Source organism: Rhinolophus hipposideros (genome assembly GCF_964194185.1).
Source record: "Rhinolophus hipposideros genome assembly, chromosome: 6".
Classification (NCBI taxonomy): Eukaryota; Metazoa; Chordata; class Mammalia; order Chiroptera; family Rhinolophidae; genus Rhinolophus; species Rhinolophus hipposideros.
In genome coordinates, this window is record NC_138052.1 from 17,451,996 (window position 1) to 17,479,214 (window position 27,219).

Consider the following 27,219-nt stretch of genomic DNA (forward strand, 5'->3'; position numbering starts at 1 on the left):
GAATACAAATATTTTCTTCTAGACAGTAGCTTATCATGTTATTCTTTTCGCATTATCTTTTCCAGAATAAGTTTTTAAATTTGATGAACCGTTTATCAGTTTTTTACTTTATGGATCCTGATTTTGGTGCCATGTCTAAGAACTTGCACCAAGTCACAGAGCTTTCTCCTATTTAAAAGAAAATAGACTTAAAATATTTTTGGTTTATTTTAGATTTACAGAAAAGTTGCAGAGATAATACAGACTTTTGGTGTACCCTTCACCCCGGTTTCCCTACTGTTAACAGCTTATATTACCTTGGTACATGTGTCAAAACTGGGAAACCAACATTGGCACATTATTATTAGCTAAATTTTATTTAACTAGTTTTCCTACTTAATGTCCATTTTCTGTTCCAGGATCCAAGTCAGGATACCACATTGCATTTAGTCATCAGGTCACCTTAAAAATTTTAGTCTCTGGTTTGTGAGAGTTTCTCAATCTTTCCTTATTTTTCATCACCTTGACAGTTTTGAGGAGTACTTGTGTATTTTGTAGAATCTCCTTCAGTTTGGGTTTGTCTCTTTTTCTTATGATTATACTTCGGTTATGGGCTTTTGGAAAGAATACCATAAAGGTGAAATGCCTTTTTCATCACGTTTCAGAAGGTCATGTTATCAACATGACTTAATCACTAGAGATGTTGACTTTGATCACATGATCAAGTCTCTGTCTTATTCTAGAAGTTTTCATATTTAGATCTCATATCTATTTCAAGTTATTTTTTGCATAAGGTGTGAGGTTTAGGTTAAGGATTTTTTTGGTTTTTTGCATGTCGATGTTCAGTTGTTCCCACACCGTTCGTGGAAACTAGTTTCTTTCTCCATTGACTTACTTGTGCATCTTTGTTGAAAATCATTTGGCCATATTTGTGTAGGTTTATGTCTGGATGCTTTTGGTTTCTGTAGTTTTATAAGTCTTTAAAGTAGGTACTGTGATTCCTCCAATCTTGTTTTTCCTTTTCAACATTGTTTTGGCTATTCTAGCTCCTTTTCTTTTCTTTACATTTTAGAATTGGTTTGTCTATATCTACAAAAAGTCCTGGTGGAATTTTGGTTGGAATTGCTGTAAATTTATGGATCAATTTGGGAAGAATTGAAATGTTGACTATCCTGAGTCTTTTTTTTTTTTGAACATGGTTGGTTTCTAAAGTTTTAGGTTTTCTTTGATTTCCTGCATCAGTGTCTTATAGTTTTCAACATACATTGCTTTTTTTAAGGAGCTATTATAATGGTATTATTTTTTAAAATTTCATTTCCAGCTGTTTGTTGCTAGTATATAGGAATGTGACTGATTTTTATGCATTGGCCTTATATCCTATGACATTACTTGATTCAGTTATTAGTTCTAGGAAGAGTTTTGTAGTGTCTTTAGGGTTTTCCATGTAAACAGTCATGTCTGTGAATAGTTAGTTTTATTTCTTCCTTAACAGTCTGTATGTCTTCTTTTTTCCTTGCCTTTTAAAACTGGCTAGGGCTTCCAGTAAAATATTGAATAGGTGTGGTGAGAATGGATATTTTTGCCTTGTCTAATGTCAGAGGAAGCATTGTCTTTTACCATTAAGTATGATGTTAGCTGTAGGTTTTTCATGGATGCTCTTTATCGGGTTTAGAAAATTCCTTTCTATACTTAGTTTATTGAGAGTTTTCATCATGAGTAGATGTTGAATTTTGTCAAATGCTTTTTCTGCTTAAATTGATATGCAATTTGTTTTTTTAGATTTTTAATGTGGTGATTACATTGATTGATTTTTGAATATCTAACTAGCTTTGCATTCCCAAGATAAACTGAACCATTTGTGGTGTAATTTGTAATTGCATATATATATATATATATATATATATATATATACATATATATATGTATGTATATGTGTATATATATATACACACGTATATATACGTGTATATACATATACACACACACATATATATATATACACACACATATATTTTGCTGAATTTGCTATGCTAATATTTTTGTTGAGGACTGTGTCTATGCTTATGCGGAATATTGGTGTCTAGTTTTCTTACATTTTGGTTTTGTTATCAGAGAATTGCTGGTTTCATAACCTGAGTTGGGCAATATTTTGTTCTAATTTCTGGAAGAGATTGTGGAAAATTGATGTTACCTTTAAATGTTTTGGTTGAATTTGCCATTGACACCATCTGGCCCTGGAGTTCTCATTTTATTGAGGTGGCGGTCCCTTCTAGGGTCCACGCTTTGAGCAAAAGACTCAAAGTTCCTTGTCTCATGTGCACCCATATCCCTGAGAGGCCATTCAGAATGTTACAACCTTTGTACTGATTTGGATTTATGGGAAGCCCATGCACAGACACTGCTTTAACAAATCTAAAGGATACAGAAGGAAGCTGGCATGTTTAGGTTACTTTGTAGAGAGATTGGTAACATTATTGAAAATATATTCAGCTCACTACTCTCAGTGCTCATAAGCAAGTGCATAGTTGTGGATGATAATATCTGAATGATATTATGCTTCTGGAAGCATAGTTTCCAGACCTCGCCTTATTTTTTTTTTACTTATATTTATTATGAGGCTGGAGTATTCTTGGCTATACCGTAGTCTTGATACGTGCCACAGACCACTTCCCTGGGCTGGGTATACCTTCTCAATCTCGGAGTTATATAATTCACATTATCACTGCTGGGCTAAAATACATGGTATAATACATGGTATTCTCAGACAGAAGCAGCCTTTCCTTCTATCATTTTCTGGCTCTCTAGTCTACCAAAGCATAATCAGTTTTGCAGACATCTCTGTGAGTCAGACTGATAGGATTTTAACAGCTAAAAGGCTTATCCTGTAACATCCCAATCCCCAGTTCTTAGCTGTTAGGGCCTATATCCAGAGGTGATAATCCCCTGGGTTTCTTCACAGTCACCTTGCATGCTTGCTTCCTCTTTCAGTTCTGTCTTTGTTTCTGTCCCCCATTAATCTCCTTTTTATTCCTTCAACTTTAGCTATGTGTTTTTAAAACCTTGTCATATTTTATCAGGTATTTTGGTGTGTTCCAGTCTGTGTCATATCAGTCTGCCATATTGCTTCCCTTTTTTCATTTGATCTTTCTTAAAAATTAGGTGGCCAACACCCAAACTTTTGAGAATTATTTGAAAATTAGGCACATTAAAAGTATATGTTGGAAGGAGAACTGACTCTGGGTGGTGAACACATAATGAGATATAGATAGTGTATTACAGAATTGTACACCTGAAATTTATGTGACTTTACCTAAATTGCCACCCCAGTAAACTTTAATTTAAAAAAAAGTGCAATATCACACACACACGTTTATATGTGTTTTCTTTTATTAGGCAAACATTGTTTTGAAACATCTACTGTTAGCCAGATACTGGGATGCCTTGGATAACGTGATCCCCGTCTCAGTAAGCTTTGGGATTAGTAGGGTAGAGGTAAGGAAACCAATGGCAGCACTCTGGATAGATGCTCTCATAGAGGGCAGCACGAGGCTTGATGCAAACTCACAGCTGGTGCCCATTTTCAGACAGATTAAGTCAGAAAAGTGTTGCCAGAAGAGGCAATACCTCACCTGAATCCTGAAAGACAAGTGAGAACAAGTTGGGCAGAGTCAGTTAAAAAGATATTGAAGGAAGAACAAGAGCATTAGTGGAGATGATGATGCTTAAATTAAGAATTTGAAACATGCAAGTGGTTGGGTAAAGCCTGGAACACAGCAGCAGAGGGTTGAGAATGGCAACAGATGAGAAGGGATCTATCTGTGTTATTTGGGGCCTAATGTGAACCTGGCTTCTTAAGATTTCATAGTGTTCTCATGCATACTTCTACTTTTTATAGAATTTTAAAATTATAGTTGTTAAAAATTAAAATTCTTAAAATTTGCAAGATTATAAATTACCATGCTTCATAGCAACTGAAGAATAACATTCACAGAAATTTTTACCTATATTTCTTTTTAAAAAATTGAACTAAACTTAATTCTAAAGCAGTGACATTGAAGATTTGAAAACTTACGTAAAATATTCATTTATACCATTCATATTCAATTAGTATAGGTTGACCCTGTCAGAAAGAGATAAAATTCCTACATGATTATCTTATATTTTCAAATTCAACTTTAGAAGATAGTATTTTGACATTTATGTCAAATGCTTAATTTTGATAGTTCAATCTACATCTATTTTGATATCTTGTAGTTTCAGTTTCTGTATCAAGCCCCTGTCAATTTAGCTCCCAAGCCTATTTAACTATTTTAAGTGTATTTTATAAAACTCGTCTTTAAAAGATATGTGGACATGATCAATTTTTATTGTCTAGGCAAAGTAATTGATCTTAATCATGTGATTTGTTGCATGCTTCACTCTATTTAAAGGATATCATTGAAATACCTTCTAATGACCAATTTCTGAAACCATCATTAGGGATTTAGTCCCTTGATTAATTGTTATTCCTTATAGTGTAATAAAATAAATACCCTGCAAATGACACAGATTAGCTTTAGCAGACATTAATGCCCAAATATAAATTCATGAGCTCTTTACTGAGCAGAAGTTTTAATAAGAAGGCAGGATAATGAACCCTATTTACCTCCTAAGGTTGTCCACACCCAAAAACTGAATATAAGTTATATGGCAAGAAGGAATCAAGGGAGCAGATAGAATTAGGGTTGCTAATCGGCAGACTTTAAGATTTATCCTGGATTATTTATCCTAGATTACAGGGGTGGGCCCACTGTAATCACAAGAAAAAATTCTTAAAAGTGGAAGAAAGAGGCAGAATGAGTCAGTGTGAGTGATGTGATGTGGGAAGAACTTGGCCTGCTGTTGCTGCATTTAAAGATGAAAGAAGAAGGCCACGAGCAAAGGAATGAAGGAAGGTAGCCTTTAGAAAGTGGAAAAGGGAAGGAATGGGTTATCCCTTGGAGCCTCCAGAAGGCTGTCAGCCTTGCTGACAATTTGATTTTAGCCCAGTGAGACTTGTGTCAGACTTCTGACCTATAGAACTATAAGGTAATATTTGTGATATAAGGTAATATTGTGATATTTTGTTACAGCAACAATATGAAAATAATATGAAAAGTGGTAGTATTAATATATGTCTGGAGAGGCTCCCCTGAAATTGGAAAAATACACTGAAAGTACAGCTAGGTTTAACTGAGGACAGATTTTTGTCTCTGTGATTTTGCCTTTCTCCATGGTTCAATCCAAGGAACAGAAAGAAGATTAAAGAAAAATGGACAGAACGTCAGAGATCTTTGGGTCAGTCAAGTGTACCTGGAGCTGAGCTCCACCCTCCACAACTAAGACTGAAAGGACAACAACTTGACTTAGAAAAAAGGCCTGGAAGTACACACTGTCCCCAATAAAGTCCTGTTCCCCTTCCCCAATAAAAATCCTTAAAAATAAATAAATAAATAAACATTTAAAAAAGTGAAATAACATTTTCATATAAATAAAGACAGAGAATTCATTGCAGTCATACCTGCCTTATAGGCACTATTAAAAGAAACAGATGGTACCTTGGATACACAGGAAGGTATGAAAATCATTGGAAATACTCTAGTAAATATAAATGATATATCCTCTTAATTAAAAAAATAAAAATAAGATTGCTTAAACAATAACTATAGTACTGTATTGTTGGGTTTATAACATATATGTAACATGTAATATAAATGACGGTGTTGCACCACAAAGAGGAGGGGGAAATAGAGCTATACTGTATAAAATTTGCTAGATTTTATTAGAATTAATCTGAGTAGATTATAAGTGAAGATATAGATGCAATATTCAAAGATAGCTGGAGGATAAAAATTGAGTAAAGCAATTGCTATTAAATGTCTCCATTTTATTATTAGGTGTTTTTTTTAGATGTGAGGTATTTAAATATGTCCAAGAAAGGTTTTTTTCATTGTTTTCATTTTTTTTCATTTTTTCACTATTTTTGGTGATGCTGTATTTTATGCATCTATTCTTTATATTATTTGAAGAGACTGAATATACTTTTTTCCTAAAGTAATACATGCAGGAGTTGCAAAATGGTAGCATTTAGAGTATATGTTACGGTTTTATGATTTTCCTATGCAAGATTAATGACAGATATATCAAATATTGGTGAATTATTTGTTTCTGCTTTTAGTCTTTATTGGAGCAAGAAAGAAAAATGGATCTTAAAACAAAATAGACAAAAATGAATGATTGTCCTGCTTTCTCAGTTGGAGGATGTGATGCTAAGGCACATTTATATTTAAATTTAGTATTTAGTATACACATGTAATGATAAAACAGTTCTATTATTAAAAATTACCATAGTGGGATTTTTCTTTGTGTTCATACATTTAAGCTCTTAATAAAGTAGAAATTGTAGGAAATACAAAGACTTATTAATGAACCACATTATCTTATATTACATTCCCCCTTCACTTTTCCCATTCTCTCTTCCCCATCCTGTCCATTTTCACACACATGGGAAATATGGGATATATCCATCAAGGTACTTTTTTATGAGAATGTGAGTTATATGTAGATGTATTTTGTGGTTTTGACTTGGAATTTTTTTTTCCTAAGTGGGATTTCACTGTACATATTGTTCTGATATTCTTTTTTTCTCAGCATTTCATGATAGCCTTTATGTTAGTAAATTCAGATTGTTTTTAATGACTGTTAAGTATTTCATAGTATGGGGGTATACCATTATTATTTATCTATTTCTCTGTTAAAGGATATTTGTTATGTCTAGTTTTTCAGAATATTATAATGAACATCATTGTAAATATATCTGTGCGTATGTATGAATGTTTTTGTAGCATAGATATAAAGAGATAAATAGTTCAAAGTTTGTGAATTTTAAATAGTGGTATCTCCTGCCTTTCTGTCCTCCAAAAATGTTTTGAAGGTTTATACCACCACTTGTGGCATATCCCAAACTCTTACCAACACTGGATCTTATCAGTATTTCATATATCTTTTTGCCAATCTAATAGGTTAATAGTGATATCTTATTTTAATTTTTATTTTCCTAATCTCTAGTAAGGTTGAACTTATTTTAATAGAATTATTATCCGTTTGTATTTCTTATTCTTTAAAATATATAGTAGTTTTGCTCCTTTATTGTTCAATTTTTTTGTACTGTGGTGAAACATACATAACAAAATGTACTGTTTTAACCATTTTAAGTGTACAGTTCAGTGGAATTAAGTACATACACATTTTTATGCAACCACCACTGCTCTTCATCTCCAGAACATTTTAATTATTCCATATTGAAACTCTGTACCCAATAAACAATAATTCCTCACTCTCTCCTCCCCCAAGCCCTATCACCACATTCTGATTTCTTTCTCTATGAGTTTGACTTCTGTGTATTTCATATAAGTGGAATTATACAATATTTATCCTTTTGTGGCCGGCTTACTTAGCATAATATCTTCAAGGTTCATCTATGTTGTATCATGTATCAGAATTTCTTTCTTTTTTAAGGCTGAATAATATTTCCTTATATGTATATGTTATACCACATTTTGTTCATTCATCTATTCATACAGACAGTTGGGTTTCTACCTTTTGGCTCTTGGATAATACATAAACATGGGTGTTTAGATAGCTCTTTGAGTCCCTGCTTTTAATTGTTTGGGGTATATACCCAGATGTGGAAATGTTGGTCATTCTATGTTTAAAAATTTTAAGAACCATTGTACTGTTTCACATAGCAGCTATTTCCTCATAATTTTGTGATTTCTACCTAATGTTTGCTACTAAATAAAATACAAGAATTCCTTAATTATGATGCTTAAACAAGATTTCAGTGCTGGCTTTCATCGTTTATGTTTGAAACTAAACTTTTAAAGCTAATGTTATTTGATGTTTTTTACTTTGTGATTTCAGCAAATTGTTTCCAATTTGTAAAGAATAGAGGGAAAATAGTAGTTGAATGATGAAAGTGTTTCACTAAATAAGGAAATTCAGGTTATTGTAGGTTCAGTTGCCATGAAAGAAAAGAATCACCTGTACTTCAAACCTTTTGTTAAATTTTCTTCAAGGAAATTTTTTCATGTTTTTCAAATAATTTTTTTCTTGAATTCTGAAGTTTTCCCTTGTTTAATGGCAGTGATTCTTTCCTTAAAGGTATGGATTGCGAGAGTTCGTGGTGATTGCCCCAGCAGCCAACAGCGATGCTGTTCTCAGTGAATCGAAGTGCAATCTTCTTCTGAGTTCTGTGTCTATCGCTTTGGGAAACACTGGCTGGTAGGCGGACATTTCTAAAAACTTAGACAATGAGTTAAAAACTATTTTTAATTATATTTTATGAAGGAAAATGGTTACCAAATGATAGGTTGTTTAATTGTAATTAGGATTAGTACTTGTACATTATTGTATTGGAGTATATCGTACAAGGACAAACTCAACAAAACCTTTAGGAAGAGCATTTGTGAAGGGAAAGTTAATGAAATACTCAATATTAATATTTGAAATGAAGAATAAATTGGACTATTTTCATGCTTCCAATTATTTAAACCTTGTTACAAAATCTAATTTTAAAACTTGAAGACATCGTTACCTTATTCATCTCTGCTGGGAACATAACTTGTCTGGTGACTCAAATTTTTTGATGCTCTGCACATGTCTGCAAATGATTGTGAAAGTGCTGCAAGTATTGATTTTGGAGTTACAGATACATTTTGGCGAGTATGCTAATTGGCATATGTGCACATCTATGAATAATGAGGATTGACTGTATCTTCAAATGATAAAGTAAAAAATATTTCACGATGAATGTTGGTTTAATTTGTAGTATATACCTGTGAATCAGATTTTATCATAACTTTGGAAAGGCTGATTTCACTTTTATTGAAGATTTTATTGAAAACTGCTTTTTTTCTGACTTTCAGCCATTGTAAAACAACCTTCTGATTACAAAGTGCCACTAAATGATAGTTTCTACAGTTTACTAGTGTTGGGAGAAAAGGAATTAAGAGTGTCTTTGTTGTAAGTCTGTGGAGTGTTCCTTGTTTAGTGCTTTTAAATATTTGAGATTTGTAAAATGTGACTATGGAAAATTTTGAGATTTAAAGAGATTTTCAATGTCCAGTGAACTTACATTCTCTTCCTATTTAATTGTGTCCTACAGCCAGGTGCCACTCTTCGTGCAAATTCATCATAAATGGCGGAGAACGTATGTAGGAGAATGTCAGGGTCCCGGCGTCCGAACTGATTTTGAAATGGTTCATCTTCGAAAAGTGCCAAATCAGTACACTCATTTGTCAGGTCTACTGGATATCTTCAAATCAAAGATTGTGAGTTGGCATTGATATTGTCAGTCTTATCTGGGATCCAGATAAAAGTAGCAGTTAGGTAATTTGATTACGTAGAAGTATTTCTCTGTAATATTGATAATGTAATTACTTAGAAGAAAGATGTAGTTGACTATGTAAATTACTGTCTGTTTAAATAAACACTATCCAATTAGATTTTTAGTGTACCGATGCTAAAGAATAATTAAACTGATTTTGTTTGTTCAGTTTGTTGATATTTCTCTGTTGTTATCTCTTTCTACTCCTGCAATAGTAATACAGCAGGTCCTCAAATAATGTCATTTTGTTCAACATTGTTTCGTTGTTTCCTTATAATGTTGATGAGGGAAAAAATCAGTTCCTGTCTGGGGCCATGTCTGTGTGGGTTTTCTCTGGGGACTCCGGTTTCTTCCCACATCCCACATGTGTGCACTGTGAGGTGACTTGGTGTGTCTGTATTGTCATAGTCTGAGTGTGTGCGCGTGTGCATGTGTGTACCAGTGATGGAAGGGCACCCTGTCCAATGTTCGAAAATAATTCTCTTATTTTTATTAGTCTTTCTTAAATGTGCGTGTAGCTCACAGTTATTTCAGTGTTTAATAATAGAAGTATTTTGGTTCTTTGTTTAGAAGTTTGGTGATGTTTTTGTGACCAGAAATATGCTGTAGGAACTTAATTCTTGTTGGTGTCAATTAGCCTATGCTAAAATTGGTTTCATTCCATGTCGTTTCATTTAAAGTTGCGGGTTCCGAGAACCTATTGATAACATTAAGTTTAAATCCTCTGTTTTTCCCACCTCCCCACGTAAGTGGGCTTTAGATAGCTGCCTGTTTGGGGCTTTGACTGTGAACTTCTTGAGGTCTGTACTCTTTGGATCCTGAATTGCCTTTCTTTTTTTTCAAATCTTCATTTGATTTGCTTTTTAAGATAAATCTGTCCTGTATTCTGTGACTGAGAGCAGTAAGGCTAAATGGGATGTGCTCAGTATGTCCTTGGTGTTCTGTAAAACCACTGTCACAGAGACTTGCCTGTGCTACTCTGGGTGAAAATTAGGGTTTAAGTTGAGGAGGCATTGGAAAAGAGCAGGGCCACATGAGCAAGTGATGGAGCAGACCGATTACTTAAAGAAATAGTCCCCTTAAAGTGACACCCATCTCACTGCAGTGACCAAATTTGATTAATGAACTGATATCTGGTATTTCCTGGTATGATACATTGAATAGGATATATGATCACCTGTGTTGCATTCCTGCCAGAAATGTTTAGCATAAATCAAAACATAAGGAAACAACTGCATATTTCCAAAACAAGCCGTAGGTTGCAAAGTAACTGGCCTAGACTCTTCAAAAATGTCAGTTTCCTGATAAGCAAGACAAAAATTGGGAGCTGTTTAGATTAAAGGAGACTAAAAGTGATATAACAGCTAAATGGAATATGTGATCCTGATCAAAACAAAATAGCCATAAAGGACACGATCGGGGAGAATTGGGATCGGGACAATTGGGGTAATTTTAATATGGACTGTATATTAGAAAATAGTATCAATGTTAAACTTCTTAAGTATGACAGTTTTATGGCTGCATAGGTTAATGTCTTTGTTTGTAGGAATTACATGCTGAAGTATTTAGGGTTGAATTGTCATGATGCCTACCTACAACTTACATTCAAATGGTTCAGCCCAAAATTTATTCATATATATATTCATATATATGTATATGTATGTATGTGTACTGGGAGTGCCAAAAAATGTACACAATTGGTCACTTTGGTCGTTGCCCGAGAAGTAGTTCACCAAAATCAGAAGTGTCTGGATGCTGATGGTAACCACTTTGAGCATCTCTTATAATTGCAGAAGTCAAATGTGACTTGTATTCATCTTTTGTTATCGGTATATATTGCATATTACAATTTTAATACAGTTTTCCTTTCTTCAAATGTGTATACATTTTTTGGCACCCTCTGGTGGTAATAACATTTTGATACACACAAGCACACACATAATATATATGTGTGACATAAACAGCTAAATGGAATATGTGTGTGTATCAAAATGTTAATAATTGGTGAACTTGGTGAAAGTCATATGGGTGTTCATTATACTCATTTTGTAATCTTTCTGAAGGTTTTCAGATTTTTAAAAGGAAAAAATTATGAGAAAAAAGTGCTGAAATTTCTTAATGTATATGGTTTGTGAGAAAGATATTTAGGATTAGAACTTAGTTTTACCCTAAATAAGTCAGTGGTAGGATTATCACCACCCAGATAAATCCCTCTGAAATTTAAAAAAAAGTAATGTATGTACCAGGTTAAGAAATTTAAGTAAAGGAGAGGCGCCGGATGGCTTAGTTGATTGGAGCGCGATCTCTGAACAGCAGGGTTGTCAGTTCGATTCCCACGGGGGCCAGTGAGCTGCACCCTCCACAACTAGTTGAAGACAGCGAGCTGCCACTGAGTTTCTGGAGGGGCGGTTGGGTGGCTCAGTTGGTTACAGCGTGAGCTCTTGGCAGTGGCAGCAAGGTTGCCAGTTCAATTCCCTCCATGGGATGGTGGGCTGCACCCTCTGCACTTAAAGGTTGAAAACGGCAACTTGACTTGGAGCTGAGCTGCACCCTCCACAATTAAATTGAAGGACAACGACTTGGAGCTGATGGCCCTGGAGAAACACACTGTTCCCCAAAATTCCCCAATAAAAATTAAAAAACAAAACCAAAACATTTAAGTAAAGGAAAAGTTTCTTTTCACTCTTCAGTCCCTCTCCTCAAAATAACTTACCAGTTTCTTGTGATCATCTCCGTTAAAAAAAACAACACAGAAGCATATATTTTAGAGTTCCATGTATATATGTAATTTTTTTTCCAAAAACTTGCTGGGCTTTGAAATGCCTAAGTACTGTTTAATTCTACGTGCGGTGCTTTTGAGAAATTTTTGAAAAATGCAAGTATGTGTTAATTTCTACCCCGTTTAATTCTACATAGGTGCTTTTGAGAAATTTTTGAAAAATGCAAGTATGTGTTAATTTTTACCCCGTTTGTTTTCCTTTGCTTTCACCACAAGTCTTCAATTATATTTAATTTTTTTTAGGTCTAATTTCTGGTCAGATGGAAATACACAGGGTCCCCAAAAATGTATACATATTTTAAGAAAGGAAAAAACTGTATTAAAATTGTAATACAAATTTACCGATAACACAAAGATACCGATAACAAAAGATGAATACAAGTCATGTGTATTCATTTTTTTGGCATCCCTGGTATTACCTTTATTCCTTGTTTCTAAAAATAATTAGTGTATATTACTTTGTGGATCTTTTGTCACTCGTCTATGGAGCTCAGCTTCCCGTTACTGAACAGGGACTACCCTGATGTGGTATCTGACTTAAGTTATGACTATATGCTAGTTGTATTTTAAAAAGTGTTCTGATCAGTTGATCACATCACCTGTCAGAACTTGCACAAAACTCACTCATCTAGATACGAAATACCTCTCCACATTGGTTTGAAAAGAGTTGAATTTAAAATGATTAAGACTTGGTTTACTTCAGAAGTTTTACATAGTTAAAGCTACCCAATAACGTGACTCTCCTGTAATATCTTTATAAAGCTATATTTATAAAAATTACTCTTTAACATTTACTTGAAGTGTTCCAGGGTGCTCACCCTTCTCTGATAGTATATTTCATTTTCACATAGATCTAAATATTAGCAAAGACTTCCTTTGGGGAGGGGGAGCAGTTCTGCCCTTGAGAGTCACATAAAATTTAAGTTTAAATCCTCTATAAATATTTGAAAACACACACAATAGTCTTTTCTTTTTCTGTTTAGACATTCTTCATTTTTTCAGATGTTCTTTGTATTTCATGGTTTTATATTCTGGTTGTTGATTTGGATATTTGTCTCTTTTAGAACTACATTTCTTCATGTTTTGGACAAAATTTTGTTTGCAGGCTCATTTGGAATATTTAACATTTAAAATTTCCTCTCCCATCCTTTCTGGTGATTTTGTAGTTTTGTGGTTACTCCCTACCTGCAGAATAGTTTAGAACTATGTCTTAAAGTAGGGTTGGGAGCCTCTTGTTCTGTGGTGGTATTTGGTATATTGTATATCTAGTGTTGGAACTATTGGATTACTTGCTCAGGTCATGAGCCTGGGTTCTTCCCCTGCCCCTCCACCCCAGACACACACACACAGTGACTCCCAGTCCCATAACTTTCAACAAAACCACCGCACCAAGCACTGCGGTGCCTGCCCCACTACCTGCCTTAAGCAGAGTCTTGCAGTGTGCTCACTCTGGGCGGAGTACTTTTGGTTCCATTTAGTGCAGTTTGCGGTCCTAGGCTGGCAGCTTCCTTCTTCACCTGAAACTCAGCCTTGAACCAGATTTACCACTTTGGATTTTCTGTACCTTTTCTAGGGCCCATAACAATACTTATTTTGTGTTTGATCATAGCTATTTCTTTTGGTTTTGTCTGTCTGTATTTATCTGCTTTGCTATCGTGTTTCCCCAAAAATAAGACCTAGCCAGACCATCAGCTCTAATGCGTCTTTTGGAGCAAAAATTGATATAAGACCGGATCTTACACTATATAAGACCGGGTTTATATCATAGTAAAATATGACCGGGTCTTATATTAATTTTTCCTCCAAAAGACGCATTAGAGCTGATGGTCCGGCTAGGTCTTATTTTTGGGGAAACACGGTATGTGACTGGGGCAGAAGTTATGTGTGAAAGCAACCTTGTTATGGTTTTCAGACCATTTGTACCTTATTAATGGGTGAACGCTCATATGATATCTGGACCTGACTGTCGATTATTCCTGACCAGACAGAATCTTACCTTGCTTGTAAGGTAATACAAGCAAGCCCAAAACGGAATGATCTTTTTTTTTTTGGCAACCACCTTATATTGTAACTTTAGATTGAGATTGTATTGAGTTAAAGCTTCTAGTGACATTTATTGGTGCTGCTGCTGAGCTAAATGTCTCTTATTCTTCCTGACCTGTAGTATCTGCAACACCTGGAAACTGGTTAGATATGCAGAATACTATTGAATTTACATTTTCACAAGCTCCCTAGGTGATTCCTATGCACATTTAAGTCCTATTCCACATTAATGTAGGTTAACCATTATTAAGGTAAGCTGAGATCATAGGATATTTGGATGATACTAATTTTTATGATTTTTAATGAATATAAAGATAAATCTAAATTTTTCTGTTCACTGATTCATTAATATAAACTGTTTTGCATGAGTGTCCATTTGTCATAGTCTAAATTTTTGGTTCAGTATTCAAGACCGGCTTTAATTTGATTTGATTTTAATTTAAAAGAAAGAAAAAGACATCATCTCCCTAGTCTTTCACTTTATAATAGTTTTACCTTATTTAAAAAATGAATCACATTTTTTTCAGATTCAGTATAGCTGAAGAGACTAGTAAGACATATTCTTATAATTAAAATTGTATTAGATATTTTGAAAGAATGTTTTGCATAATAGAATTTAATCTTATCTCCAGGTAGTAGTTTAAACAGCTTTATTCTAATGTAATTTGCTCTCTGGTATTGTTTTTAAAAACACTGTTTTTAAAGCTACACAATATTGTCTGCGTTTATTTCCTAGGGATGTCCCTTAACTCCGTTGCCTCCAGTTAGTATTGCTATTCGATTTACCTATGTACTTCAGGATTGGCAGCAGTATTTTTGGCCTCAGCAACCTCCAGGTGAGATAGTTTAAAACTGTATTTAACTTACTGACCATAAATAGAAAAGAAAATATATTCAGATTATTCAACAGTGTGTTTCAAATTTGAAATATTTGTAATTCATTCTAAATGTAATATTGCTGATTTCATTGCCTTTGTGGTTTTTTCCTCTTAAAAAAGCTCTGTGGGTTCTAGAGACAGTATCACTCTATATTTGACAATCTGTCTTTGAAAGCTAATATTATTTATAAAGCCTCCCCCTGCTGTGGAATGCTGTGTGCTTCAAATTAGTATGTAGTGAATAATTAAAGTGGTTGTTTTTAGAATAGAATAAGGGAAGCCACCCTCATAAGCTGAGGATAGACATGCAGAGAACCTTGAGGAGTCTGCAGAAGAGTGTTAAATAAGGAAAGCTGGAAAAGAAAAGTTTCTATACACATGCATTTATGATGGGAAAAGCTATGGAACATTTTACTTTAACTTACATTTGATAAAAGTGTAAATAAAATCAGTTTGCCTGCTTAGCTATGATATACTGATTCATTCAACAGTCATTAATTATTAGCCTATAATAGGCCAGACTGCCAGGGACACAAAATTGAAGAAGGTACTACATAAGTTCTAGAAAAGCTCAGTTTGATTGACATACTTGTATAGCCTAATTAAGTGGTATAGCTTAATTAAGTGAAGTATTTAGTTCTTGGGTGTTTCTCTCACATATAAGTGTAATTCAAGTACATCTAATAAGAAATTTAATACAAACTTATAAATAATTATAAGTATTTTACTAGCTTGGAAACATTTTTCAGTCTACCTCCCTCAAAGAGAAATAAATAAGAATAAAATTATTCACTGTTTATTTTTATTCCAATCAGTTGGTTATTTATAGGATTGAAAATATTAAATTGATGGTCTTGTGATTAAAATTAATGTAGTACATTCTTAGCTTTTGGTGGTTATGTATACTACTGCTGTTTTATGTACCACTGAATAATTTGAAACTCTAATGTACACTAAAAGAACTGCATCTAAACTACAGCAAAGGGAAATAAAAGCTAAGCTGACATTTATATTAGAGGAAAGACTCAAATATTTGTTTTGGTAATTTTAGTTCTTGGACAACAATACCCACTAGACAATTTGTGTTTGGTTTCTATAATAGAAGTTTAAATTCCTACCCTCCTTTTTTCCTTTTTTCAAAGGCTGCTCTATTATTAGTTTTAAAGATTTCCCAAGATGGTATGGTCTGTTGATGATTAAGAAGAAGCCCAAGAGCCAGAATCTTAGCATTTATAATTCTGATCGCCAGTAAGGCCTCTGTTAATGTTCTGTTGCCAAATTTTTTTTTAATGGGGATTAAAATATTAACCTTCCTCAGTGGATTGAAGGCCATATACAGTTTTAATGTTTTCGTCTTATAGAAGGAAGGAAGGCATTGAACACGTAATATGGGCCAGACACTGTGCATGGCATTTTATATATTATCTCATGTAATTCTCATTTACCTATGAGACAGCTATTACTGTCTTTCTTAGAGAACATAGGTAATTGGCCTGAGGTCACATGGTCACCAAGTGATAAAGTTCATATTCAGACACTGGTCAAACTCTAAATCCCGTGATCCTTTCATTTCACAATGTTGCTTCTCCACTTTTAATTTAATTAAAACTTTTATGCAGTTATAGTCTAGTAATAATTTTTAATTTACAAAATGCGGTTATGATAAATTTTGAAGCTCTTAAAAATTGACATCTTGTAATAAAGCTAGTCAGTGTGATATTATTGTAAGCATTGTCTAGTTGGAAAAAAGGCATGAATTGGCTTGAGAAAATTTACTAACTCAAGTAATTGAGGCATAGATAATGACTAATTTTAATAATTTAGTTAGGATGTAGATAGTTGTCAAACTTGATTTTAGCAAATCTGTGGAGTGTTCATAACTCAACATTAGACTTTAATTATAGGAATTCCCAGTGTAGTATGAATAAGTAAAAACAACCATCTGTATTATTTCAAAAGCAATGAATCTTTTTGATATCTTTTAGTAGTGTTTATTACTTTTCAGGAGGAATGGAACTAAGGGGAATGATTTACCTTCTAAATTCTCCTCTAATCTCATATACCATTCATAATGGAAAGGAAATTCTTTGGTGAACTTTAAATATTTCCATGTACTGTCAACTGAAATATAATTTTATTAATGATGACTAATTTGCTATTCAGAAATTATTGACAGCAAAACTGATGAATATAGGTTGGTGATTCAATTTTTAATACTTGGATAATCTTTCTTTTAGATGGTATTAATCACATTCTTAGAAAAATGCAAAAAAAGTTATAGGAATAGTGTTCTCTCAAGTAATATTTAAGGAAAATTTAAGATGTTAAAGTTAGAATGCATGGCTTGAATGAAACACTGAATAAATAGGAATTAAGCATGTCCTTTCACGCTAACTTTCCAAGGGGATGTCTTTAACACCTTATTGTTTTCTCTCTAACTTGCTGTAGGTACTCTTGATGTAGGCAGTTTTAAATCTATAATCTCCCAAAGGGCTAATCTAATTCTTATTTCTGTTTTTTGCTAAATAATAGAAAAATATTTCTTTCATTTAGATATAGATGCCCTGGTAGGAGGAGAAGTTGGAGGCCTAGAGTTTGGCAAGTTACCATTTGGTGCCTGTGAAGATCCTATTAGGTGAGGATTTTAATCTATCATTTGAATTATGGGACTTTTAAAATTATATTGATACTGATTTTACTGTGCTTTATAATACTGTAGATTCCTGGAATGAATATAGTACCAGAAACAGACCAGTAACTAACAATCTGTCCATCTGTTTTTTTTCTCTCTAACTTAAGAAATAAAAGAGGCTTTAAAATAATACGTATGATGTATATAATTCTATTTATTGATTATTCCATATGGAAGTGATTCTTGGTCAACTTTTTGGGAAACATTTTAAATATTGAAAACAGAGAATGTTATATATGACAAACTGTCATGTATCCATACCCAGAATTAACAATTGTTTATATTTTGTTAATAAACAGTACTGACTTAGAAACTATCTTATTTGTTGCGTTAAACTATTTGGTTAAAAAAATATATACACATGCATGCATATATTCTTAATACTCATAAAAGTAGAAACAACAATACTTTTAACATTTCTCAGGTGAGTATCTTTTGTAATTGATATTTATTTATTTTATGTGGTAGGCACTGTGCTAAATGAGAAAGATACAGAAGTAAATAAAACAGTTTCTGCCATCTTGACATTTACAATTTAATTGAAGGAAATAGACTTTAGAAATAATCACCTAAATAAATATATAAGTTGTGGAATAATTTGCGGAAAAGTATAGCATGTCATGACAGTAAAATGAGGAACTAGTTTAGATTGGAGCACCATCAGGATAGTGTTAACCTGCGTCTCAATTAGGGGAGGAATTATCCAGGCAGAGTTAGAGAATGATCATTCCAGGTGGAAGAGCCTGTGCAATGGGTCTTGATGCAGGAAAGAGTTTGGCTAGTTTATTGGAGGAAGTAGAAGGCAGCCAGCATGGTGAGAACGTAGTGAGTAAGGGGGAAATGGTATAGGGTGATTTACAGATAGATGTGTGACCTTCCAACTGGTTCATTCATTTGAATTTTGCTTAGAGAAAATTTTAGGGGAGAGAATAAAATTGACCTGGTAATAGAAATTTGAAGGAATTAGTTATTAAATATTTCTTCTTAATTTTAAATATGGTGAGGAGTAAGCAGAGAAACAAATGATTGAAGAAGAATGAAAAAATTGGGGGTAAGATGGTGCATATGGTCAACCATTTAAATCAAATGGTGATGAGCAAGTGTTGTGGGCATGATGCTTTTGGAAGGAATCTGTGGCCGTGGAAGAGTAAATGAAGAGGCTTTTTTTTAGTGTCCGTTCTACTTGTCAAAGAAATTGTTCTGTAGTTAGAGGAAGAGGACAGTTATAAAAGCTTAGAAACTGAATCTGAGGTCAATACCTCAGAAACTTACATAGTTTTAAACCTCTAATCATCAATATCTTCTAATATCACATACTAATTATGGCCATTTTTTTTACTTTAAAAATTAGTTTTTGGGTTTTTTTGTTTTGTTTCATTTTTTAAGATTTTATTGGGGGAAAGGGAACAGTGTGTGTTTATTTCCAGGACTTTATTGGGGAACAGTGTGTTTATCCCCAGACCCATCAGCTCCAAGTCAAGTTGTCCTCTTCAATCTTAGTTGCGGAGGGCGCAGCTCAGTTCCAAGTCCAGTCGCCATCTTCAATCTAGTTGCAGGGGGCGCCCGGCAACCTCATTAAGAACTCGCGCGCTCTAACCAACTGAGCCATCTTGCCCCCCCCTCTGGAACCTCAGCGGCAGCTCATTGTCTTCAATCTAGTTGTGGAGGGCGCAGCTCACTGGCCCGTGTGGGAATCGAACGGGCAACCCTGTTGCTCAGAGCTCATGCTCTAACCAACTGAGCCATCCGGCCACCCCCAAAATTGGTTTTATTATGAAAGTAATAATTCATGGTCAGCAGAGAAAATTTAGAAAACATTTAAAAAGAAGCAAAATTCATGTTTACTAGTCAGGTTTTTTGTTGCAAACTGTGGTAGTCAACTAATTCACACAAAAAGTTAATTTATTGGAAAGGTATTTAGTGACTCAAATGTTTAATCGGGACCATTATCGGACCTGGCTTGGAAAATAGACTTGAGCTACTGGTTGTCTAGTTCATAACCAAGGTTACGTGCATTGTGGTGGAGTCCTGGCCCTGCCATCGCAGTGAATTCTACGCTGTACTTGTGGATTCAGTCTCAGACTAGAGCATCATCAAAGATCAGAGAAGTAAAGTACTTGGCGCTTTTGGCTTCTGTACACTCCAAACATAACTGGATTTAGAATCTAAACAAGAAAAAAATTCACTAAATTCATAATCTCACTACTCACAGGTGGTCACTGATTACAGCTTGATATATCTGTTTCCAGACATGTTTGTCCTGTGCATGAACTTGGTGTATATGTGCACCTGTCTATTGTATGTATGTGGAAGAAGGGTCTAGAAGACCACCCTCAGGTTCCGTGATTTGCTGTGACTCCCAGAACTCAGCAGTGTACTCGTGGCTATGATTTATTACAGCAAAAGGATACAATACAAAAGTCAGCAAAGGAGAAAGGCACATAGGGTAAGGTCCAAGCAAACTAGGAACCAGCTTCCTCTCCCAGTACAGTTACACAGGACACACTTAATTCTCCCAGTAATGAATTGTGACAACATGTGGGAAAGGCAGTCTACCAGGGAAACTCATTAGAGGCTCAGTGCTTGGGGTTTTTGTCAGGGGCTGGTCACGTAGGCACTCTGCCTAGCGCATATCAAGCAGAAAGCAGGTATTCAGCATAAACCATATCATTTGCACAAGTAGGTTAGGCACAGTGAGCTGTTCGTATCAGGGATGGTACGAGCCCTTCTGAAACCCACGTTCCCAGATGCCAAGCCAAGGGCCAGCCTTGAAGGTACCCTTTCTGAATACCAGGCCTGCTATGTTAACTCTTTGCACAATTTATGTATATTTTATAAATGTATATTGTCATCCTCTACATTTTGGGGGGCTTGCTTTCTTTATAATTTTACATGAAAACTTGTTGGAACTTAGTATTTATTTATAAGAGGAGGTCAGCAAACTATGACATGTGGACCAAATATGCACAATCACTTTTTTTTCTGTAGCCAATGAACTAAGACTGATTTTTACACTGTTAAGGGTTTCAAAAGAAAAAAAAAAAAACAAGAATATTATAGAGACTACATGGCCCACAAAACCTAAAATATTTACTCTTTGGTCCTTTGTAGAAAAAGTTTGCCAACCCTCGCTTATAACATTTTTTCAAAATTGACATGTAATTCAAGTACTGTAAAAACTGATTTTATTGAAACAACTACTTGACTTGGAGCTGATGGGTCCTGAAAAAACATACTTAAAATAAAAAGTTTTTAAAAACCCAATTTATTTAAAAGTATCCAATTCAGTGGTTTTTAGTATTTCTAGAGTTGTACAACCATCATCACTATCTAATTCCAGAAAACTTTCATCACCTCAAAAAGAAATGCCTCACCTATTAGATATCATTACCCCGAGTCTTTCCAGGTTCTCCAACTCTAGGCAGATACTACTCTACTTTCTGTCTCTATGGACTTGCCTATTTTGGGACATTTCATATAAACTGCATTATACAATATGTCACCTTTTGTGTCTGGCTTCTTTCACTTAGCATAATGTTTTGGACATTTATCCACATTGTAGCATGAATCACTACTTCATTCCTTTTTATGGCTGTATAATATACCATTGTATGAATACCACATTTTATCCATTTATCAGCTGATAGATATTTGGGTTATTTTCACTTTTTGGCTATTATGTATAGCATGGTTTTTTAATGTCTGCAAGACATTTAATTTGTATGAATGTGCTCTCATTTGCTAAACCAGTTGTTCATTTTTATTGTAATGCCGCTTTTAACAGACTTGTATGTGTATTTCTGGTTATTGGATACATTTCTAGAAGTAGAATGGCTGAGTCAGAGGGTGCATATACACAGTATTAAAGCTTTTGGATAATTTTATTTTTTATTTTAGTGAACTCCATTTAGCAACTACATGGCCTCACCTGACTGAAGGTATCATTGTGGATAATGATGTCTATTCGTAAGTATGTTAAGAGTAGTACATTGATATTCAAATATTTCAGTAGAATAAATTAACTGCCGAGTGGTTGGCGATTTTTCCTTTTCTTTGTATCATTTGCTGATCAGGTTGTTTGATTTTTTTCTATTTTTGAAGGTCACTCTTTAGACTGATAATATTTATTAGAGATGTGTTTTAAGCTGCTGTCTTTGGGGATGTGATCCTTAGTTCAGGGATAATGAACAATCTGACTCTTGCTTGGTTTCAGCAAAGATGCCTCGACGCAGTTTTGGACTCAGTGCATAATTTTTTGACCTTTTCTTAGCTGGTGAGAAGCATTTCATGGAGTGCTTTGAAGAGATGATCATCAATGTGTGGGAATAATATTTGATCATTAAATGTCATAACTAACAGAACAGAATGTCATGTACTCCTGTGCAATGGAAACAACTTTAAAATTCCAGCATTATCTAGGAAAAATGTGGAGAAAGAGGAATGTAGTTTTAGTACCTTCTCATGCTTAATGCAGAATAGTGAGAAATAGGACACTTGTTTTTAAAATAAATGTGTTGTCCTTGATAATGGTAAAAGTAAAACGAACTTTTAAAATCAGATAATTTAGATGGGTATAATGAAGAAAGTAAAGACTACCTACAATCCCATTACTTAAAAAATAGCTAGTTAGCATTTTGCGGTATAGCTTCTTTTTTTTAAATTGAGTTACAATTGACATATAACATTATAGTAGTTTCAGGTGTATAATAGAATGATTCGCTATTTATATAGAAGTATATCTTTTTAAAATTTAAATTTATATATTAATTTGCTTTATTCATTTAATCCATTATTTTACATCTTTTTTTGTCAGTAAATGCTAGATCCATGTTGTCTTTTTTTAAAATGCTGCATAATCCATTAAGTGGATGCATGATAATCTATTTAATTGAGAATATAGGCACTTTTGATGTACACATTTTTGTAGGATTTTTAATCAACAGTGCTATAAAAAGATTATTTAAGATGATTATGCATACTTGCTTATTTCTTATTCCTTTTTTATTCTGAAATTCATTTCTCTCATTAGATATCAGTGTACATTGTCTGTTTGTAATCATTTTTACATTTGATTGTTTGATTGTTTTTTTCCCTTTTGTGCTTTTTTTGTCCAAGAACTTTGATTTCTTAAGATTTTGTTCGTTTTTATCCAAATGGCTGTATGCATCTTAATAATAGTGAGTTTAAGGGAGGTAAAATGCATTGCTTGTCTTTCTATATGATGTTTTGAGTCGACTGTGTTTTGATAAATTCATGAGTCTTGCAGATTATCATAGTTAGGGTCTTATGTTTATTGTTTTGCATTTTAGTGATTTGGATCCTATGCAGGCTCCCCATTGGTCTGTTAGAGTTCGAAAAGCTGATAATCCTCAGTGTTTGCTAGGTAAGCTATATTTTCCTTTCCCTGAATACACCAGTCTGTCTGCCTTCCAGATCAGGAACAATGAATGCATTCTTTATACTTTATTTTACCTAGTAAAAAAGCATTTTTTATTTTAATAGTTTTGCATTCGTAACCTACATAGTTAACAGCATTAGAAAACCATCCTTGCTGACAGCAGTGAATACTTCTAGTTACTCTTGAAGAGCACTAGCAGGACTTCTTTTCTGTTTTTAGTTTTAACCAGTCTACACCTCAGAATTCTCTGATATTTTCTCATGATCTAAGTTTTATTCTCGAAATGCTTTTATGTCACTCCCTTTTTTTCCTCCTGTGTCATAATCTGTAACTGTCATTCTAGTTAGTGGAGCCATTTTGCCTTCTGCTATCTATCCCTCTGGGCCTATGGTATATCATGGGAAGAATATTGGTTTTTACAATCTGTTAGAACCCTTCTGTAGAGTTGTACCACACGTAAACCTATTTTCTGTTAGAGGAAAAGAGGTGTAAATAATCTTGTACACCTTGTAGGGTTATTTGAAGAATCAAGTGAAATAACATAAACAGAAATACTTTGAAAAATATCAGTTGCTATTCAGATAGTATTATTGTATCCCATGCCTGGAATTATCTTTCCATTCTCATTTTTGTAGGTATATCTCTTTCATGAAGTCTTCTGAACCAGTCTCTTCAATGTGCCTTTCCATTTTTTTCCTCTCATATTTAGTATACATGAAAATATTTTCTCTATTTTTGTGTTCATCCATGCCATCTTCATTCCGTGTAACCTGATATATTACCATTCATCTAATGGAGTTATTAAATATTTATTGATGACAGTAATGATGCATTTCTCTAAAGCATTATTTTCGTGGGCTCTGTCATTCATCATTTGCTATTCATCAAATGGTAATTGGCACTTGCTATTTGTGCTAACTATAATACCGTATTTCCCGGAAAATAAGACCTAGCCGGCCCATCAGCTCTAATGGGTCTTTTGGAGCAAAAGTTAATATAAGACCCGGTCTTATTTTAGTATAATATAAGACCGGATCTTATATAACATAACATAAAATAAGACCGGGTCTTATATTAATATTTGCTCCAAAAAGATGCTGATGGTCTGGCTAGGTCTTATTTTTTGGGAAACATGGTAGTGAATACAAAGATGTATAACGTAAAATTCCTGCCATTGGTGAATGTCTTGGGGTGTTGAGAAATAGTAGACTATTGATCTCAAGAATTTTGGAGTTAAATAGACCTTGTTTCAAATCCTAGATCTACCAGTTTGAACAAGTTTTATAATTTCTTCAAGTCTTAGTAAAACAGAGATAGAAAGAGTACATACTTCATAGGGTTATTGAGAGGATCGAATAAGATTATGTGTGTGTGTATCACATTTAACACAGTGCGTGTCTTACAGTAAATGCTCCAATAGTTTCTCTAGTTTAATCACTGAATTATTAAATTTACTTACTAAATTGTTTTCTAGTTCCTTATTAGTCCTCTTTCACTGACTTCTATGATAATTGCAGAGGACCTTAGAATTAGAAGTATTCTCATAATTGTTCCATGATCTCACCTATCCTCTTTGACTTTATAAGTTTATATAACTAGATTATAGGATTACTTAGTCATGTATAATAAACTATAGTCATATAGTTGATGTGACTGAAGGAGGATTTTCCTACTTTTCTGAAGAAGCCCAGAAAATGTTCTAGGTTTATTGAGAACTAGTTAATGAATTCTAAAACTTGGATGTACTCAGTATGTTGTCTAATAATTTTGGATTGATGGTTCTTGTTAAGCTTTAATTTCCTTATGCAAACATCTCATTGCAGCCCCTTAGAAGGTATCAAAATCTTTCCACTTGTTTTATATTAACACAAAGTGTACCTTTAAAATGCAGCTGAAGCTGAAATAGCATCATCCTATGTGATTTCTTAATCCTCTAGAAGCATATTTTGGGATTTCTTTTTAATTTTTATTTTTTAATGGATTCAGATTTCTGTTGGGGTGGCAGTTAGGGAAAAAAGACCACTATATACATAGAGTAGTATTCTTGTTACTTACACCACTTAATGAGAATAGATACTATTTGTCTTATTGAGGCACATAGTAAGTGCTTAATATTATTAGATGCAATTATTTTTTCATTTAGTTCTAGAAGGAAGTCTAAGAATGTTTTGTTTTTAAATATACTGGGACATGGAGAGAAAGGAAAAGAAAGGCTACTTTGAAATAGGATTAATTTTTTTCTTGGGTAGAAAAACTGAATGTTTTTTCCCCCCAACATGTACTTTAATTTATAGGATTGATTTCTTTCAGTTAAGTGTTAAAAATGAGTACCATTTGTTTCTCTGTAGGTGATTTTATTACTGAATTTTTTAAAATTTGCCGTCGTAAGGAGTCAACTGATGAGATTCTTGGACGATCTGCATTTGAGGAAGAAGGGAGAGGTGATCTATTTTTTTTTTAGGTTATTTTCTGATGTGTTATCCTTTCTCTTTGGCACGTTTTCCAGCAACTGTTCATCTTATGTTTTAATTTCAATTAAGTTGAAGAAACAAGTGTTGATGGACTAGATAGCTCTCATTTCTCTCCAGGCTATATACCTTCCCCCAAAAATGTAAGATATTTTGAAACACAGGGTTTTAAAGGTTTATTTTTGAAGTGTCCTGGGGAGAAATAATTTGTGTTACATCTTTGTCAATCATGCATGCATATAAAACTGAACATGTGTATTGAAATTTTATAAATCTGAAACCATGTAACACTAGTGAAAGGAAGCGACTAAAATATTCTATACAGTCATTAGTTTACTCATCACTTTATTTAACCTGCTATGGTTGGTGGTATAATTTGTATTCATTTTTCTTCTTTTCATAGAAATTGCTGATATAAGTCATGCTTTGTCAAAGTTGACAGAGCCAACACCAGTTCCAATTCATAAATTATCAGTTTCAAACATGGTACATACTGCAAAGAAGAAAATACAAAAACACAGAGGTGCAGAAGAGTCGCCACTGAATAACGATGTCCTTAATACTATTCTCTTGGTAACTAAATATAGTGTCTTTGTATGTCTATATGCATACTCATTGATTCATTATATAGTCAGCCCCTTCTGTGTGGCAGGCACTGGGTTGGGAATATAAAATGAGCAAAACAAAGTATCCACATTCAGAGAATTCTCACTAGTGTATGGGACGAGAGAAAGTAAACTATAGTTACAATACCATATTGCATATGAGAAGTCTGGCAAAGGGGCTGTGAGAATACAGCAGAGAGTGCATCGGTCTCTGTCTGGGCAGTGGGAATTAAGGAAGGCTTCATAAAGAGGGAAGCTTAAACTACATCTTGAAGAGAAGAAGGCTTTGGAAGCATCAGAATAGCAGAGGCCTGCGAGAGCATGTTGAATAGTTAGCTGTATTGTACGATGCTGCCTAGGGAGTGGTCAGGGATGAGGCTGGAGAGACAGGTAACCCGCTGTGCGGAAACACAGGACTTTGTCATGCAATTTAATACCATTTTACACAGAAGATCATCATGGTCAGAACTCTATTTTTGAAAACTTCTTTCATGACAGCCCAGAGAAAGCTTTATGTATTATATTACAGTGAGTACTAAAAAGGGCTAGGATGTCTTCTAGGTATAGTGTGGTGGAACGGCCCAGCCTGGGAGCCATGCTTACCAGGGCTTAATCCTGACTTACTCTGTGACTTCAAACAAGCCATTAACTTCAGTTTTCCTTATCTATAAATGAGGCTGATAAAACCTACTTCTGGCAATTTGTGTGTTAAGACAGTCTTGGGAAAAACCTTCAAGAGCAGTGCACTGAAAAGAAGACTGAACTTGGAAGTTTGATGTTAATCTTATCTCTGCCATTACTCTGAATAACTCCGGTTAATTTTCAGCTCATATATCTTTAAGACATGGGCAGTGTTACTTAGTTCACACAGTGTTACGAGAATAGGATAAGTTTGTAAATGGGCCTAGTAGTGGGGGTTGGCACATGGTAGTTCCTCTATTTCTACACATCTGTTGAGCATGTTCTGTAAT

General features: G+C 34.1%; 1 protein-coding gene across 6 annotated transcripts in view; it reads left to right on the forward strand.

Annotated features, from left to right (window-relative positions):
* The window catches only part of RAB3GAP1 (RAB3 GTPase activating protein catalytic subunit 1), an 85,735-nt gene that overhangs the window by 28,361 nt on the left and 30,155 nt on the right, over window positions 1-27,219 (forward strand). For all 6 annotated transcript variants that reach the window (XM_081052161.1, XM_081052162.1, XM_081052163.1 and 3 more), the window contains exons 6-13: window positions 8,161-8,280; window positions 9,164-9,329; window positions 14,944-15,043; window positions 17,639-17,720; window positions 21,675-21,743; window positions 23,087-23,160; window positions 25,524-25,616; window positions 26,047-26,216. In XM_081052161.1, the coding sequence (XP_080908287.1) occupies window positions 8,161-8,280; window positions 9,164-9,329; window positions 14,944-15,043; window positions 17,639-17,720; window positions 21,675-21,743; window positions 23,087-23,160; window positions 25,524-25,616; window positions 26,047-26,216 (874 nt within the window). The remainder of the gene's footprint in view (window positions 1-8,160; window positions 8,281-9,163; window positions 9,330-14,943; window positions 15,044-17,638; window positions 17,721-21,674; window positions 21,744-23,086; window positions 23,161-25,523; window positions 25,617-26,046; window positions 26,217-27,219) is intronic.